General features: G+C 41.9%; 1 protein-coding gene across 4 annotated transcripts in view; it reads left to right on the top strand.

Annotated features, from left to right (window-relative positions):
• The first annotated feature begins 485 nt into the window (after positions 1–485).
• The window catches only part of LOC118362552 (inositol-tetrakisphosphate 1-kinase-like), a 38,981-nt gene continuing 19,607 nt past the window's right edge, over positions 486–19,859 (top strand). For 2 of the 4 annotated variants that reach the window (XR_004821231.2, XM_035742971.2), the window contains exons 1-3: positions 486–839; positions 1,313–1,496; positions 8,525–8,549. Coding sequence is in view for 3 of the 4 variants with exons in the window: in XM_035742971.2 (XP_035598864.1) it covers positions 1,402–1,496; positions 8,525–8,549 (120 nt within the window). In the remaining variant the exon portion in view is untranslated. The remainder of the gene's footprint in view (positions 840–1,312; positions 1,497–8,524; positions 8,550–19,859) is intronic. The other 2 variants (XM_035742973.2, XM_035742972.2) reach the window with 2 other exon arrangements.

The following is a 19,859-nucleotide window of genomic DNA, read 5'->3' on the forward strand; positions in this document are numbered from 1 at the left end:
ACTCAACGTCACCCCAGTTATCACTCCTTTCAGCAGGGCTCTGCTCCAGAGAGCAAAGCAGGACACATCTATCATCCGAGTCACAAAATATGTAACGCCCTCGCCCTCGCCCTCTGGGCAGCAGACACACAAAAAAAGCAGGACTGAGTTTGGTAAACTCTGCTTGAGGACTTCTGAGACAAAACCAACTTCAACATTCAAAATATTTTACCAGCAGATGGCGCAATGGTAGTTCCTAGAAACATTCACCAGTTTGAATGATAATGTGTCCCTTCTGTATCATTAGGTTTAAAGGCAGGTGTTAGGGGGAGTTGAGGCATGCAGTTCGAATATGTTGGGTTTCATTTCAAAAGTGTAGTTGTTTTTTCCGATGAAGTAAAAACATTTTTTTTAATGGAATCCACACATCTTACCAAAAAAACAAGACCACGTTCCCTTTAAGGGTTAAGTATTTATTGCTGCCACATAGGGGAGCTGTTGTTTAAACTGACGTCAAAGACATTACAGTATGGCTTTGAAGCTGTGCTGACGTGCTTTTATTTTCTAATGAGGGTGAAAAACTCTGCCCTGTTTGACAGCAAGGTAGCTAGCGGTATGCATAGTTGTTTAGGGGGTACGTGCTAGGGCTACCTAAATGAGCACGACTCGAGAGAGTGTGTGTGTACTGTCAGTTAGGGTCCAATTTCGACCAGTCTCGATTGAAGAGAAGACCTCCGCGCAGTCATAACAACTTCAGCTTCAACATCCAGCGGAACGGAGAATGGACAGCTATCAGGCTAGCTAGGTGGCTATCCTTACTGGGACAACGACATTTAGGGAGGAAATGTGCTAGCTAGCTGGTAGCTATACATTTGATTGAACTTCTGATATTTATTAGCTGTACATTTCTGCTTCTCCTCGAGCTTTGTCATTATGCTCGCGAATGTATCCAGAAACCACCTTCTATAGCTAGCTATGTGTATTATTAGTAATAATTTGGTTTATGTTGTGGCGCATCTGTAGAAATTAGTCTCTATTCGGGAAATGCAGCTAGCCAATCAGGGGGGGAAGACGATTTATCTCCGGGACACATTTGTTTTATCTGGTTAACATTAATGTAGGTAGCTAATAGTTATTTGACATTTAAGGAAAGTTGGCTGTATAGTTAACGTACGCTAGCACTGTCATAAACTGAACATTGTTGTTATGGCTGACTAACGTTAGTTTGCTAGCGAACTAAAGTAGTTGGAAGATAGGTTGATTCTCCTCCTATATGGTTTCCTCACATAATACGAAATGCTAGCTAGCTAAGTAATTCATCCCTTCCCTCTAGGTTCGTGTGAGACGACGGTTTCCTGTTTTCCAGGTTGAATCGACAGTAACTGTTAACATCTGGATTAAGAACATACGTGAGGTGGAGAGATGCAGACTTTTTTGAAAGGCAGGAGAGTGGGCTACTGGCTCAGCGAGAAGAAGATGAAGAAGCTGAATTTTCAGGCCTTCGCTGATTTGTGCAGGTATGTGGTGAGAACAATGCAGCTACTGGTGGTTACATTTTCAGTCCACTGTACAGTAGTTAGTCGTGAAGGGATATAGACAGCACTATTGAAGATATGCATTTTAGCAGTGTAGCTACAGTATGTAGCTATTTGTTACATGTATCCAGTCTCGAAAATATTGCTAGGTAAATCATCTCTTTAACTGTGACCAATGTCCACTCCATTTAATGACCTCAAGAACCAAGAATTGAACCATCTTTTCTTAATTGATATATTTTGGAATACATGTTTTGAACATTATTTGAAGAGGCTGACGAATTCTGTGGTCTGTAGAGAACACTTTACTTGCTTACATTGGGTAGGTTAAGTCCCAGAATCTGTGGTAGATTTCACACACATTCAAATAATGGAACCAACGTGAGGTCAATTTGCATCTATCATGTAACTGTTTCTGGGCCATGTTAATTTCTCAATGTCTCTGAATAGACAGCCTTTTTATATATGAAACAGAATTACAGCGATTGACATAAAAGGGTTTCCCTATTGCCTTGTGCAAGCAGTTTCTCCTTGGGCAGGTGATTTGTTGTTACTGGCAATAACCAAAATGCAAATAACTCTGTTTTTTCTTGTTCCTTCCCAGTGTAAAGTTGAAACTGATGCATTTACATTTTTGGGGCAAGTGCTTATAAAGTATTCAGACCCTTTGACTTTGTCCACATTTTGTTATGTTACAGCCTTACTCTGAAATGGATTAAAACTTGTTTATCCTCAGCAATCTACACACAATAGCCCATAATGACAAAGCGAAAACAGGTTTTTAGAAAAACAAAAATACCTTACTTACACAAGTATTCAGAACCTATACTATGAGATGCAAAATTGAGATCAGGTGCATCCTGTTTCCATTGATCATCCTTGAGCCATGAAAGGGAAAGGCCTGTCTAAGGTTCCACAGTTGACAGTGCATGTCAGAGTAAAAACCAAGCCATGAGGTTGAAGGAATTGTCTGTAGAGCGCAGACATTTTTTATTTAACCTTTATTTAACCAGTTAGGCCAGTTGAGAACACGTTCTCATTTACAACTGCAACCTGGCCAAGATGAAGCAAAGCAGTGCAACAAAAAACAACAGTTACACATGGGATTAACAAAAGTACAGTCAATAGCAATAGAACAATCTATATACAGTGTGTGCAAATGGAGTAAGGAGGTAAGGCAATAAATAGGCCATAGTTGCAAAATAATTAAAATTCAGCAAATTAACACGAGTGATAAATGTGCAGATGATGATGTGCAAGTAGAAATACTGGTGTGCAAAAAAGTTAATTCAAACAATATGGTGATGAGGTAGGTAGCTGGATGGCCTATTTACAGATGGGCTGTGTGCAGCGATCGGTGAGCTGCTCAGATAGCTGATGCTTAAAGTTAGTGAGGGAGAGAAGTCTCCAACTTCATTGATTTTTGCACACCGTTCCAGTCATTGGCAGCAGAGAACTGGAAGGAAAGGCGGCCAAAGGGCGTGTTTGCTTTGGGGATGACCGGTGAGATATTCCTGCTGGAGCGCGTGCTATGGGTGGGTGTTATGGTGACCAGTGAGCTGAGAAGGCGGCGCTTTACCTAGCAAAGACTTATAGGTGACCTGGAGCCAGTGGGTCTGGCGACGAATGTAGTGCGTGCCAGCCGACGAGGGCATACAGGTTGCAGTGGTGGGTGTATGGGGCTTTGGTGACAAAACGGCTGGCACTGCATCCAGTTTGCTGAGTGGAGTTTTGGAGGATATTTTGTAAATTACATCGCAGAAGTCTAGGATTGGTAGGATAGTCAGTTTAATGAGGGTGTGTTTGGCAGCGTGAGTGAAGGAGGCTTTGTTGCGAAATAGGAAGCCGACTCCAGATTTAATTTTGGTTTGTAGATGCTTAATGTCTGGAAGGAGAGTTTACAGTCTAATCAGACACCTAGAATATGTGGACAACTACAAATACCTAAGTCAGAACCTTCCAGAGTTTTGATGTTTGGTGGGTGGGTTCTGGCAGCAATCGGTTGAAGAACATGCATTTAGTGTTACTTGCATTTAAGAGCAGTTGGAGGCCACGGAAAGAGTGTTGTATGGCATTGAAGCTCGTCTGGAGGTTTGTTAACACAGCGTCCAAAGAAGGTCCAGATGTATCCTGAATGGTGTTGTCTGCGTAAGAGGTGGATCAAGGAATCACCCGCAGCAAGAGCAACAGACTGCCAGAGGCCCTCTGATTTGACACGCTGAACTGTCTGAGAAGTAGTTGGTGAACCAGGCGAGGCAGTCATTTGACAAACCAAGGGCGGCAGGGTAGCCTAGTGGTTAGTGTTGGACTAGTAACCGGAAGGTTGCAAGTTCAAACCCCTGAGCTGACAAGGTACAAATCTGTCGTTCTGCCCCTGAACAGGCAGTTAACCCCACTGTTCCTTGGCCATCTTTGAAAATAAGAATTTTTTCTTAAGTAACTGACTTGCCTAGTTAAATAAAGGTTAAAAAAATAATAATAATAATTTAAAAGGCTGAGTCTGCCGATAAGAATACGGCGATTGACAGAGCCAAAAGCCTTGGCCAGATGGTTATGATATCGTTTAGTACCTTGAGCATGGCTGAGGTGCACCTGTGACCAGCTCGGAAACCGGATTGCACAGCGGAGAAGTTATGGTGGGAATCGAAATGGTCAGTGATCTGTTTGTTAACTTGGCTTTTGAAGACTTTAGATAGACAGGGCAGGCTGGATATAGGTGTAACGGTTTGTTGTGTATTTGTATTTATTATGGATCCCCAATAGCTACTGCCAAGGCAGCAGCTACTCTTCCTGGGGTCCAGCACAATTAAGGCAGTTAAAACATTTTTAAAAAACAGCATTGCAATACATTTACAACCAATTTCACAACGCATTAAGTGTGTGCCTTCAGGCCACTACTCTACTACCACACATACGTGTGTGTAAGATGGGGGTATGTGGGTGCGGTTTATGGCTCCAGGTGCCTCTCTTATAACATGGGTGTGTTAGGTTTGTGAAACCTGAGCAACTGGAATTTGGAAAAGAGGCTTTACTAAAGCACCTAGTAGGTGTATGTGCAATGTGCTTGAATCTTGAGTAGAGGGAGACTGTATCTCTTACCTTACATTGTGCCTTGCTGTATCAGTCTCCAGCAGAGTGAATGGTTATATAAGGCGATGTAAAGTGGGGCAGGGATTGCATTGGATTTCCTCATCAGAACTGACTGTAAACCCTGCCTGCTGATGGCTAAATAGTGCTGTATTTGGTATCAACAAGCAGGGATGGGACCCACAACACTCAGGCAAACTGGCTTTAATCAATCCTTTCTCTCTGTTGCCTGTGTTTTAGGAGTGTCACACTCAGCCCGTGTGAAAACGCCTAAAGGGCAGACAATGTGTAATGACCAAAAACCATTCAACTAGGGCAGGTCTGTGTGTTAGGTAGGATATTTTTTCAGAGTGGATTCTCTCTGCTGATGGCAGTGGTGAGTGATTTTCACCTTACCAAGGGACCTGTTGACTCAAAGCAACCTGATTGAGCCAGCACAGATTATGACAATGTAATCCTCCAAATATTTTAAATCTCTTCATAACCCTCCAACCAAATGACTCCATCTGGAGGATGGCTCGGCATATAGGTTATAGGGTGGTTAGGGATCAGTTTGAACAATCAAATCTTCTGTGTTTTGCCTACTCTTGGAAAATATAGTTAAATATACTATATTTTTAAATCTTGTTTTTTAAAAAGCCGGTGCGCTGCTCTGTCTCAGTCTATGGCAAGGAGATGGGGATAGAAAGTAGCCAAACTGACTCGCAAGTTAGACAAACTTGTTGCTGCCATAGGTTACCTATCAAACCATCTGGTAGTGCCGGTCTTAACTGCATCAAATTGTTGTAAAGAAGCTAGCTACAGTAGCCAGCCAACTAACTAGCTAGCTAAAGTAGCAAGGCTCATTGAGGCTATTTTGCTGTGCTCTCTGTCCAATGTCTACATCTCCATTCATATGAAACAACCACCTATCTATTGGTTGATCATTTAGCCAATGTAATTCTGTCATTTTAATTACATTTTGCATTGATTTAGAAATCTCCCACTTCACTTGCTACACATGGAGTGTCTGACTATAGTCAGTTTTCTTTGACCGACATTAAGAAGCTACACATGTGAAACTGATTTTTAAAAAAAAATTTATGGGGGGGCACTGTCATTAAACTTTAACATTTCAAATGTAATGGTCTATACTTGTAGGCTATGTTGCATAGATAATTTGATTACATTTTTGACTAAACCTTACATTTTCTTTTACTATGAATGCTCTCTGAGGTAATCAAATGCTAACGTGCGTTTAGTTATTGGAATAACTGTGCCCATCCCTTTTGAAGGGGGCGTCATTTCGCCTAGTACTAAGTAGCAGGTTATTCCTTGCTGTAACATGTACTCCACTTGTCACCTATTTTACTGCACTAAGGTCAAAGGTTTGTTTGGAGTGTGCCTGTGTGCATGGTGCCATTGGCCTAACACACACACACCATGATTTCTAGCTGTAGGTTATATTGCTGTCAATAGTCTGAAGTATCATTTCAGTTTCACAAAGAGAAAGTGTCCACTATAGTAGGACTTCCTTTCTGATTGCATTATGTGGTCACTCGGGATGTAACAATTCACCCATAGGCATTGGTCCCTGGTTCAAATGTGTAAGATGAGTGCATCAGTCTGGGAGTCCAAACTGATCCAAATGCAACATGCATTGGTAAGAAAGCAGAATTCAAACGTTATGAATTGCCGGCTCAGTAAAATGTATTCCTCATATAATACATTTTTATGCCTTACTCCGAAAATACCTAATCTTGTGACAATTGTCATCCCCTTCTGTGTCTAACTAAGCATGTAATTATGTTTAGTCATCAGAAAGCCCGGTCTCATTGAGGCCGCTAATCACCATTAAAATCTACAGCTCTGTGGAAGATGCCATCTCTTCCGTGTTTGCGTTTGGACCTCATGCTTTCATAATGAGGAAATATCTGATCTAGACAACCGCTCCCATAGAACCAGCAGGTTTCTACATGTCCCATCCCTCTCACTGCCTTGACAGATTTCTAAGAAGCTTGAACAGCTTCTATTGAAACAAAAATACCCTCAAGCATTCTGACATGGTGCCCACTGAAAGTTCACTGTTTTTCCACATACACTAGCTTAGTGTTCATTCCGTCCTCCATCCATATTTGTCTGTTATGTTCAGATGAGTAGGACCTGCATGTCCTCACTACTTGATGACCTCTAAAATTTTGTTTTGATCACTGTGTTTTTATAGTACGGAAAACACTCAAACTTGAACTCAGCCACTTAAGGCCATTTCATACTGCTTTTGTCTTAGCTCCAGGTTGTCTTAGCTCCAGGCTCTTAGCCCCAGGCTAGGCTGGCCCTAGACTAAGCTTTAGCCATGGGCTAAAGATTCACACTTGTATTCCAAAGCCCTGGGACAATGGACAAACACAACATGCAACCAACATTCTAGATCTGACATGCAACCAATGTTATAAACAAGACATTTATTAACACACTATTAAATGTTGCTTCTAGCCTAGCATTTGACTTCCAACAGTCGTGGTTTGTATAAACCTTGCTGTTTTCCTGTTGGCATCCTCGTAAACAATGTTTCACTTTTGAAATTCTATCACGCAAATGCTGTTAACGAATGAGACCTCAACTTTTCTGATTCAGGGGAATTAATGCAACACAATTACTGTCATGGATATATGCAATTAAATATCAATAGAAATCTATGAAAACAGAGAAATTGAGTTTTCTACCATTCCAGCTGTGGAGTTAGTAGCTTTACTTGGCTAAGTGAAGACTTTAGCCAGCCTGCATTGACACTGCATTTGTTTGGCCTAGCAACCAATGTTTTTGGATTAAATAGTTTGAAATGACTTGTTATGCGTTTTATTTTCATATGTCAGTTAAGTGAATGTGCCACTTGTGATTGGGCAGTCTACGCATTGCTCTTGACCCCGTTTCACACGTAATATTTTAGCACTGTGTTTCTGGGGCTAACCCCAAAGTCTGTGCGAACCCTGCTCTGGTGCAGGGCCAGCTAGCCCTGGGCTATGGTTGGTGCTAGCCGACTTTAGAATATGCAAGTATGAAAATTCGCTTAACCCTGGGCTAAGCTCTCCCTTAGCTCAGGGCTAAGGACGCTCTTAACCCTGAGCTAAGGTGCAGTGTGAACGGCCTTTATACTACTTCTGTTTGTTTGGGCAGACTGGGGTGGATATGAAAGACCGTCAAGTCCTTCAGTGGTCGTCGAACAGCATTGTGGTTTATTACGTTAGAGCAGCTTACACAAACGCTACTAAGGACTTCGCTCTTGTAGGTTGGTGCGTTGCCAAGCAACCCTTCCTTTATATATATATATATATTTTTTTTTTACCGAAAGCTCCATCGCTGTGTCTTTGAAAAGTAAAGGCATTCCCTGGCCCTGGACTCCCAGACTAAGCATTCAGAGATTATTTAATTTAGACCTGATGGCCATTTTATTTATGAATTCCTAGAACAAATTCACATTCTATTCTTGAGTGTTATGCCACTGGTTTCCATTCCCAGAATTTCATAAGATTTGTGTGTTCTGAATTTAAACACTGATGCCAAAGTCTGTTGGCACTTAAGTATATCACTGTCAATGTTTTATGCGAGAGACTCCGGACCCTTGAAGTGGCGAGGTGCATGCGCTATCTTGGTTTCTTTGCCAACCATCTCGCTGCCCTTCAAAACAGCCATAACATTTGTAATGGTGTGAGATTCCCCTTATGATTGGTAGCCATTTTGGTTCACCACTACAGAGAGCTTGACAATACACTGGAGAATTGTAGTCAATTTTGTTTTAATGTCTGCAGATTTGTCAGGGTAATCTGTTGGAGTTAAGGCATTGCTGTGTCTCTTCCCCCAACCTCTAGATTTTCAGGATATTAGAATAATGAATGATTGTACACATTCTGATTGGTTTTTTTTCTTTTTTCTTATCTGCCTTTCAGGAAAAGAGGAATAGAAGTGGTCCAGGTAAGTTCAATAAGACATTAACTCAATTACCCAAACACATTCATTTGTGCCCTTTAAAAATTGAGATTAAAAGATTAATTGGGGAATATCCTGCTCACACAAGCACTGTTCATACCCCTGTTGTTGGTGGAGAGAATTTTGCAGTTCTTCAGATGTTGTCATGGGTTGTAAAGAACATGCATCATTGGTTTCAACACACTTGAAAAGTTTAGCAGTTATCCAGAAAAGAATGCAGATGAATAGCCTATCCCTAGTTCTAATCCCTATGAACTTTGATCTATGTTTGAACACACTGTTTGATTCTAGTTTGTTCCTGTTGCCTGACCGAGAACTGGTGTTTGTGCCCCCTATGTCCATGCTTTAAAATGTAATATTGTATTGAGCAACACCTGTCTAAAGCTGCTGAAATCCAGAGAATGTGTACATGTTACCTGGGTTTGTATGTTGAGGCAGAGCATGCATGGTTCATATCACGGGTGGATGGGGAGAAGGGAAATACTGGAGGAAGAATGATTGATGAGCACCGTTAGCCCCATCCCCTTCGTCCACTCATCCATCCAGTAGCCTGGCCTGTCAGTGTGGACGTTTCGGCTTCTTTAGGATATGACACAGCCCTTCATGTCTCCCTACTCCCAGATATTTCCCAGATATTCTACTGTAAACGGCCGGTGGTGGAAACAGTGTGCATGTTTCCACCGTCTCCTCATAGATGCCTCATGTAGATGCTCCCCAGGCCCCTGTTCTGTATGTCTGTGAGGAGGCAAGAGTAACATGAGCACCACCAATAATGGGCTTCCTGCTTGGGGCATTACTTCTCAGGTGATTTCAACAACCAAATGTGTGTTCACATCCGGGAAGACGTTATCTTTTGTCTTTCATTGAAACGCTCGTGACCGTTTGTCATGTGCAGGTTGTGTAGTATGAGTGACTGTGTCCCAGGGCTCTGAATAGCTCTCTGCAATCTGTTAATGAACCGAAAAATCTTGAGGAGGAAATCGAGCCGTTCATTTCCCTGCCTCTCGTTTTTGTGGTGTATTTCACTCTTTCTATGTGGTCTTATGTTCTTTCTCCTTTTTTTTCTGGAGATATCTCCAGCACACCCAGACAGAAAGACGTACATGGAATGGTCCCAAAGTAAACAGTGCTCTCATCTCTCCCAAAAGGCCAGCAGTTCCTTACAGCCCAGACCCTGTGGCACCCCCATCCCTCTCCTCCACACACAGGTCTACAACCACCAGGGCTATCTCTGGCCTCTCCCATGCGCAGACTTTTAGCTGTGCTGTCAATGCCAATTGGGAGAGCACAATGTAAACACACCTGCAAGTTTTTTATTTTATGTTTTAGTCTGTGGGCTCCCTGGAAGGTGAGGGCTGTGCCAGTTAGGTTTTCTTGTGGCACGACCTCCTCGCATGGGAGACGATGGTATCCATTGACATGCTCTGGCGTTGTTACGTTGTATATGTATAAAGCCGTCACCCCCTATTATAAGGAGGGACTGAGATGCTCTGTTGGGTGAGTGGGGCATAGAGGGTCATGGAGGTTCCCAAACAGTCTTCTCACATTGTTTACAGGATAAAGAACACATTTCACATAAATTTAGCTGAATCCCCTGTTTTATGTGCTGTTTAATACCGACTTCTGATCCTGATATTTGCAAACATTTTAGGGACAGTTCGATGCAATTAATCCTTTCAAATGAAATGTGACGCCTGAGCCAGTGAAACATGAGTGTTCCCTTACAGGTCTGTGTGCTTCCCAGAGGAATCGGTCACAATAGCGAGCCAGTCTGGTCGTGATATGCCTACATGTTTTGATTGGGATGTTGTCTTCTACACTATTTGGAGGGGTGTGTGTGACTGTACAAGGAGAACTCTTTTACTATGTCGGTCTGAATGTGTGGTGAATCTCTGAGGCTGTTGTCTGATCAAGGTTAAAACCCACTCCACCACACACCTCCTGTTCCAGATAAGCTTCAGGCTCGCAGCCTTCACTTATGTCCTTGTAGTCTTCAAGCTGATCCTGTTGATAACGTCCAAGTCTCTATCTGGTGGTAAACAAGGTCAATAATGGCAACCAAAATAATCATGTTCTAAATTCGATCATTCCTTGCATAAACATTTGGGAAGTTTACTTTCCTTTGAACAAGGCTTTTTGGTTCACTTTGATGCAGCCTGGGTATTTTTTTATATTCTGTTAATACCTAATTCATGGGACTTACCTCACTGATTTTAAATGCGGACAAAAAATGGCCGTAGAACGTTGTTGTATTTTAAGCAGAGGGAATGAGTGTTTTTGCTAAGAACCTTTCTGGGGCCATGATGGACCGTTTCCTCCTTAGGTCCATTAATCTCTATCACTCATTTACTGGAGCAGAGCTTGCAATAAAGTAACATTAATGTCCCTCTTGAAAATCGAAGTTTACTAATGTCAATGACAGATGTAGCACTATAGAGCATGGCAGCAGTTGTGACATCATGCTCTGTGAACAGACCTAAATCGGTCGGCCCTAAGGGAGCTCATTTCATATTTCTAGTGTGGGAAAAACTTTAGCCTGTCTGGGGGGGAGAGAGGGAAAAGTCAGGAACCTTTTGTTCCACCTCAATCTTCATCCTTTTCATGTATCCACAATCTGTCTGTCCTTACACACTCCCTGTTGTGGTACTCCCTCCATTCATGCTGATCCTCCTCTAAGCGATTTCCACAACCTCATCAATATTGACACATTTGCCCTGAGCTTATGAGCGAGCGGCCGTCTCCTAGAGATCCATACATTAGTCTGTCCTTATTATTCAGAGCCGATCAAATGAACCCACTAGACTTGGGACACCGATGTTCTTTGCCAGAACTGATCAAGGAAAATGGCCATTGCTGTCCAGGAAAAATATAATTAAATGTATCATGCGCTTAGTGCTAGGAAATTTCAAGTTCATTTCCTGATTGCTACTGTATCTCTCCCACTGATCTTTAATAAAAAAAATAAAAAAATGTAATTGAAGATTGATAATGCTTCTTGGAGTGAGTATGAAGTAGCTGACTGCTCTTCTAGTCCATTGGGAGTTGCTACTAGCCATAGGAATCCAACATCCTAGGGGGGGCTGATCTTTTGGATTTCATTTTGCAGCTTAATTCAGGGACTCCTGACTGAGGCGATTAATTGACTGCCTACTTGACTCTACCAGTTTGATACCCATTGCAGTGATTGAACAATACCTCTAAGGTTATTTGGAATACTGAGTCAGTGGGATTTTATTGATTTATACTATATCTTCAGTCCACCCATTGGGTGTTTACTAGTGCTGAACGACTTAACCAATTTATTATTAAAAATGGTGTGTGGGGGGGTGTAGGTTATTAAACAACTGACCAACGTCTGTTCAATCACTTGCATTCTATTTACTTCTGCTTTTTGTGTGAGCCCAACGTGCCGTTTTTCTAGCAAGAAATCAAATAATTCACGAGCAAGTAAGTCAAGAACTATATGGGAAAGGGGGATACCTAGTTGTCCAATGTATTCAACTGAAATGTGTCTTCCGCATTTAACCCAAATCCCTCTGAATCAGAGGTGCGGGGGCCTGACTTAATCGGATGCTGAGCTGAAGGGAGTTGTAGTTTTCATTAAGTAGATATTCTACCTACACTGAACAAAAATGTAAAGTGTTGGTGTCATCACCTTGTGCTATAGACAAAAGGCCACTTTAAAATGTACAGTTTTGAGACAACACAATGTTACAAATGTCTCAAGTTTTGAGGGAGTGTGCAATTGGAATGGTGACTGCAGGAATGTCCACCAAAGCTGTTGCCAGAGAATTTAATGTTAATTTCTCTGGACGGTATGTCCAACTGGACCCAACCGCAGATCACGTGTTACCATGCCAGCCCAGGACCTCCACATCCGGCTTCTTCACCTGCAGGATGGTCTGTGGGGATAAATCATTCTAACTGGCTGGGCCTGCCTCCCCAGTGGGTGGGCCTATGTCCACCATGGCTGCACCACTGCCAAGTCATGTGAAATCCATAGATTAGGGCCTCACGATTTTCTTTAAATTTCCTTATGAACTGTAACTCGGTTACATTTTTGAAATAGTTGTTGCGTTTTCATATTTTTGTTCTGTATAGTTTATCGAAGAAACATGGTATGTTAGGTTAAATACACACAGACGACATAGGCCACTGCATGATAGAGGAATGCAGACAACCCAATGACGAGCGCGAGTGACAGTTTGAAAGTATACATTATAATCTTTAAAGAACTAGTAAACTGATTGCTGCAGCTCTGTCTGACAGTGTATTTGGACCCCTTTTTCCAAATTTTGTTACGTTACAGCCTTATTCTAAAATGGATCGTTTTCCCTTGTTTGTTTACCATGATTCCACATGTTTTGATGTATTCACTATTCTGCAATGTAGAAAATAGTTTTTAAAAATAAAGAGAACCCTGGAATGAGTATTTGTCAACTTTTGACTGGTACTGAATAAATTTGCAAAAATGTCAACTTGTTTGTCATTATGGGGAGGATTTTAAAAAATGTATTAATCAATTTTTAGAGTAAGGGTGTAATGTGGAAAAAGTCAAAGGGTCTAAATACTTTCCGAATGCACTGTACGTAGGCAGGCTATTCTAGCTAAATAGTATGACTAAAGACCGTTCCGTATGGGGAGAACAGAGAATGTTAGATTTGCTGCCTGGCTGTTACTGCCTCAAATTCTATTTGATAAAGTAATTAAATAAAAGCAAGTAATACACACAACTGAAATATATATATTTTTTTATGTGGACCTGACAAAGGAATATTTTGAACGTTCACTATTTTAGGCTGGCATTTTCATTAAAACACTAATTTTAATGTCATTATTTCATAATGCATTTTCATGTAGGGAAAAAAAGTTATTTTTATTATGTAAATGACTCTACCTCAAAGCCAAGATAAAGAATGCATAATGAGTAAGTCTGCAGCTCTCGTCAATATTGTATGAGCACAGAACATTAAGTATTACATCACTTCAGGGAAGATCATTCTGTGTTCCTCCCCCCAGTCCTAGCTGTCTGTAGCATGATCTTGGGAGTGCTAAAATGTTAGGTTTTTTTTCCCTGGATGTTAACTATATCTCTGACAGAGATGCTCATCTCTCAGATCTCTAGAGCATGGTATCACCCCAGCCATCTGGAGTTGGTATGATGGAATTGGCGTGAGAGGAGGCTGGGAGCAGCAGGCCTTCACTAATGAAGCCTCAGATGAGAGTAGCTCAGCAGTAGCGTCCTCCATTCTTTCTCTCCCAGGCTTTGAGTCACTAGAGCATAGGCTCAGCAGCTGTCATCTTTGCCATGGAGATCATATCCTCTATACTTCTCAGTGATCTCAAACCTACAGTAAAGAGAAATGAGTAGTGGACTCGAAGCAGTGCGGATAGCCTGGTGGGGTGCCTCCACATTCCCAGTGAGGAGGGAGAAGGATACTGCCCAGGGAGATTCAGGAGCCTGGCGCTACGTAGCTTCATTGGCGCTACGTAGCTCCCTTAATCTCATGAAAGCTCAACATTCTGCCCTTGAACGATTCTCTATTGTGGGTATTTTCTGTGATGTCTGTCACAGGCATGGCCTGTACTCCTGTCCCTGGGGGGCTCCAAAAAATGTCAGATGCCATTTTCTGATTTTAGTGTTTAGCATAACATCAGTTATAACATCAGAGTTCTGTGGTTACTCTGGAGCAAGATCATGCTACAGCCATGACGTGAGTAGCTGCATGGGACAGACCTGTTCTTTCTGGCAGTGGTGGGGAAAGTACTCAATTGTCATATTTGAGAAGGTAAAGATGCCTTCACAGAAAATGACTCGAGTGAAAGTCACCCAGTAAAATACTACTTGACAAAGTCTAAAAGTATTTGGTTTTAAATGGACCATAAAGTAAATAGAATTGCTAAAATGTACTTAAGTATAAAAAGTAAAAGTATAATCCATTTTAACTGTATATTAAGCAAACCAGATGGCACACTTTATTTTTTTTATTGACGGATCGCCAGGGGAACACTCCAACACTCAGACATAATTTACAAACGAAGCATGTGTGTTTAGTGAGTCTGCCAGATCAAAGGCAGTAGGGATGACCAGGGATGTTCTCTTGATAAGTGTGTGAATTGGACCATTTTCCTGTCAACTGGGTGAGTACTTTTGGGTGTCAGGGAAAATGAATGGAGTAAAGTATGTTCTTTTCTTTAGGAATCTAGTGAAGTAAAAGTTTGCAGAAATATAAATGGTAAAGTACAGACTCCTAAAAATGACATACAGTGGGGCAAAAAAGTATTTATTTGCAAATTATGGTGGAAAATAAGTATTTGGTCAATAACAAAAATGTATCTCAATACTTTGTTATATACTTTGTTATATACCCTTTGTTGACAATGACAATGTTTCCTGTAAGTCTTCAAGGTTTTCACACCATTGGTGGTATTTTGGCCCATTCCTCCATGCAGATCTCCTCTAGAGCAGTGATGTTTTGGGGCTGTTGCTGGGCAACACGGACATTCAACTCCCTCTAAAGATTTTCTATGGTGTTGAGATCTGGAGACTGGCAAGGCCACTCCAGGACCTTGAAATGCTTCTTACGAAGCCACTCCTTCGTTGCCCGGGCGGTGTGTTTGGGATCATTGTCATGCTGAAAGACCCAGCCACGTTCCATCTTCAATGCCCTTGCTGATGGGAGGTTTTCACTCAATCTCACAATACATGGCCCCATTCATTCTTTCCTTTACACGGATCATTCGTCCTGGTCCCTTTGCAGAAAAACAGCCCCAAAGCATGACGTTTCCACCCCCGTGCTTCACAGTAGGTATGGTGTTCTTTGGATGCAACTCAGCATTCTTTGTCCTCCAAACACGACGAGTTGAGTTTTTACCAAGAAGTTATATTTTGGTTTCATCTGACCATATCACATTCTCCCAATCTTCTTCTGGATCATCCAAATGCTCTCTAGCAAACTTCAGACGAGCCTGGACGTGTACTGGCTTAAGCAGGGGGACACGTCTGGCACTGCAGGATTTGAGTCCCTGGCGGCGTATTGTGTTACTGATGGTAGGCTTTGTTACTTTGGTCCCAGCTCTCTGCAGGTCATTCACTAGGTCCCCCCGTGTGGTTCTGGGATTTTCGTTCACCGTTTTTGTGATCATTTTGACCCCACGGGGTGAGATCTTGCGTGGAGCCCCAGATCGAGGGAGATTATCAGTGGTCTTGTATGTCTTCCATTTCCTAATAATTGCTCCCACAGTTGATTTCTTCAAACCAAGCTGCTTACCTATTGCAGATTCAGTCTTCCCAGCCTGGTGCAGGCCTACAATTTTTTTTTTTCTGGTGTCCTTTCACAGCTCTTTGGTCTCGGCCCCAGTGGAGTTTGGAGTGTGACTGTTTGAGGTTGTGGACAGGTGTCTTTTATACTGATAACAAGTTCAAACAGATGCCATTAATACAGGTAACGAGTGGAGGACAGAGGAGCCTCTTACAGGTCTGTGAGAGCCAGACATCTTGCTTGTTTGTAGGTGACTACATACTTATTTTCCACCATAATTTGCAAATTCATTAAAAATCCTACAATGTGATTTTCTGGATTTCTTTTTCTCATTTTGTCTGTCATAGTTGAAGTGTACCTATGATGAAAATGACAGGCCTCATCTTTTTAAGTGGGAGAACTTGCACAATTGGTGGCTGACAAAATACTTTTTTGCCCCACTGTAAGTAGTACTTTTACTTAAGTACTTTACACTACTGCTTTCCGGTGTATGGTGTGAAGTCCTGTGTGTGTGAGGTGGGGGCAGGCTGTTGACAGGACCTCTCTGTTGTGGATTTAGGAGATTAGAAACTGCGCCTCAGTGGTGCACAGCCAAATCCCCTCTGCCTGCTCTCCAACCCATACCAAAGAGACGGCGAGCAAGAGGAGACTGGTTGGAGGGCGAGCCCTGGAAGCAGTGGTGCAGCGTGTCCTCTCGCTACCTCCGTCTCAGTACTGACTAAAATGTCCGTGTGCTTCGACTACTCCTTTAGTGTTGTGTGCCCTGTCTTTTTAATGGTTTGTTTCAGTATAGTGTATATACAGTGCCTATATATTAGAGGTCGACCGATTCTATGATTTTTCAACACCGATTTCTTGGAGGACCATAAAAGCCGATGCTGATTAATCAGATTTATTTTTTACTTGTAATAATGACAATTACAACAATACTGAATGAACACTTAACTTAATATAATCAATAAAAATCCATTTGGCCTCAAATAAATAATGAAACATGTTCAATTTGGTTTAAATAATGCAAAAACAGTGTTGGAGAAGAAAGTAAAAGTGCAATATGTTCCATGTAAAATATGTGCCATGTAAGAAAGCTAACGTTTCAGTTCCTTTTAACATGAGTCTTCAATATTCCCAGGTAAGAAGTTTTAGGTTGTAGTTATTGTAGGAATTATAGGGCTATTTCTCTCTACCATTTGTATTTCATTAACCTTTGACTATTGGATGTTCTTATAGGCACTTTATTGCCAGTGTAACAGTATAGCTTCCGTCCCTCTCCTCACTCCTCCCTGGGCTCGAACCCGCAACAAAATGACAATTAGTGCGCGTTAACTAGCTAGCCATTTCACTTCGGTTACACGAGCCTCATCTCGGGAGTTGATAGGCTTGAAGTCATAAACAGTGCAATGCTTGACGCACAACAAAGAACTGCTGGCAAAACGCACGAAAGTGCTGTTTGAATGAATGACGCACCTGCTTCTGCCTACCACCGCTCAGTCAGATACTTGTATGCTCAGTCAGATTATATGCAACGCAGGACACGCTAGATAATATCTAGTAATATCATCAACCATGTGTAGTTAACTAGTGATGATGATTGATTGTTTTTTATAAGATAAATTTAATGATAGCTAGCAACTTACCTTGGCTTCCTGCATTCGCGTAACAGGCGAGTGCAACGAGAGAGGCAGGTCGTTATCGTGTTGGACTAGTTAACTGTAAGGTTGCAAGATTGGATCCCCTGAGCTGACAAGGTGAAAGTCTGTCGTTCTGCCCCTGAACAAGGCAGTTAACCCACGGTTCCTAGGCAGTCTTTGAAAATAAGAATGTGTTCTTAACTGACTTGCCTAGTTGAATAAAGAATAAATAAAGGTGTAAAAAAAAAAACGGCAAATCGGCGCCCAAAAATACCGATTTCCGATTTGTTATGAAAACTTGAAATCGGCCCTTATTAATCGGCCATTTCGATTAATTGGTCGACCTCTATATATCCTTATGTCACGGGAATTTTACAATGTTATTCAGCCCTTAAGTCACCGGTAAGGACTGGAATTGGGCACGGCAAGAGTTCGAGGAGGACGCTCAGGGACTCACCAGAGAGGTGGGGGTAATGTAAGATAATAGATCTTGAGGGGAAGGTTATAAAACATGGTTGTTCCACCTCGCTATCTTAAAATAAACACGAACTTTAAGTCACTCTGGATAAGAGCGTTTGCTAAATTACTCAAATGTAATTGTAAATAAGAGGAACACCCAGGCGTGTATGTGCCCTCAATCTCCCGTGGGCAGATTCTGCGTGTAAACCAAAGGACTGAATGGGATGCATGAGATAACGAGCTGCATTTGTTATGTTTTTGGGGGTTTTCATCACTGGTTATTTGGACGTATTAGGTTTGGGCGAAGGTAGTGCTTAAACTGCTCCAGTGCGTCGATTGGAGGAGGGGGGCTGAGTTTCCGAGGGTGAATACTTCGTTTTTGCCAGATCTTTCAATTTCTAACCCGTATGAACACAGAATTTAATCACGGATCTGACCCAAATGATGCTAGATTTCACTTCTGGATTAACAGAGATTATTGTTCCCTGCTCTGCATAAAGATTCTCAGACAATACAATGTAGACCTACTATATGTATGAGATTCTAGTTAATCCCTAACATAATGGAAATGAGTGTCACCTTTACATACATGACATAATATACAGTAAACCATTGCCTGGTTAGTGTTACTGACAAAAATTTAGTTCATAATCTGGAACCAAATTTGGATAGGTGTGTCGATTGGTACAGTACAGGTTTGTCTTTCTTAGATTAGATTTTTTTTTTTTTAATGTAATTTGTAAGCATTTACAAGAGCAGGACCAAGGTTAGGCTAATGAGTCATCTATCCATTACTTTTCCTAACATTATTAAACAGCCTGCCCTGTACTGCGACTGACAGGCTCTGCCCAGCACTAACGCTTTGATCACACTGACTGTATCATTGCATTTTGGTACACCAGAATTACATTCATTTCCAATGAATCTCTGCATTTGAGATTATTGTGGACTACAGGAATGGAGGACCGAGCACTCCCCCATTCTCATCGACTGGGCTGTAGTGGAGCAGGTTGAGAGTTTCAAGTTCCTTGGCGTCCACATCACCATCAAACTAACATGCTCCAAAAACACCAAGACAGTCGTGACAAAAACCTATTGCCCCTCAGGAGACTGAAAAGATTTGGCATGGGTCCTCAGATCCTCAAAAGGTTCTACAGCCGCACCATCGAGAGCATCCTGACAGGTTGCATCGCTGCCTGGTATGGCAACTGCTCTGCCTCCAACTGCAAGGCAATACAGAGGGTAGTGCATACGGCCCAGTACATCACAGGGGCCAAGCTTCCTGCCATACAGGACCTCTATACCAGACAGTATCAGAGGAAGGCCCTAAGACTTGTCAGACTCCAGCCACACTAGTTATAGACTGTTCTCTTTGCATTGCCCCCCCCCCCCGAAACACTGCTGCTACTCTGTTATCATCTATGCATAGTCACTTTAATAACTCTATCTACATGTACATATTACCTCAATTAACTTGACAATGTACTTGACAATATAGCCCCGCTGTCATTTACTGGTGCACTTTAATTATTTGTTATTCTTATGTTAATGTTTTTTAGTTTGTTGCTGTTTTCTTAAAATTGAATTGTTGGTTAAGGGCTTGTAATAAGCATTTCACTGTAAGGTTTACCTGTTGTATTCGGTGCATGTGACAAATAAAATGGGATTTGCTTTGCAGCATCGTTGCAGTGCGTTCAGTGTGGTGCATATGTTGGATTTGTCGAACGTATGCGTCAAACTGTATGCTTGACAGAAATGGTATCAGAAGGTGAATTTTGAATTTTTGTTGCGTCCATATCCAGATGATGCTGCGTACTATTTTGCGCAGAAACGCTGCCGGTGTGATCCAAGCATAAGACCTGTCCTCTTCCCTACACTGCCAGACCATGCTCGTGTTCAGCAGCTTTTCAATGTTCACATCTCTCTGTGCTGAACGTTATTGT

Source organism: Oncorhynchus keta, chromosome 29 (genome assembly GCF_023373465.1).
Source record: "Oncorhynchus keta strain PuntledgeMale-10-30-2019 chromosome 29, Oket_V2, whole genome shotgun sequence".
Taxonomy (NCBI): domain Eukaryota; kingdom Metazoa; phylum Chordata; class Actinopteri; order Salmoniformes; family Salmonidae; genus Oncorhynchus; species Oncorhynchus keta.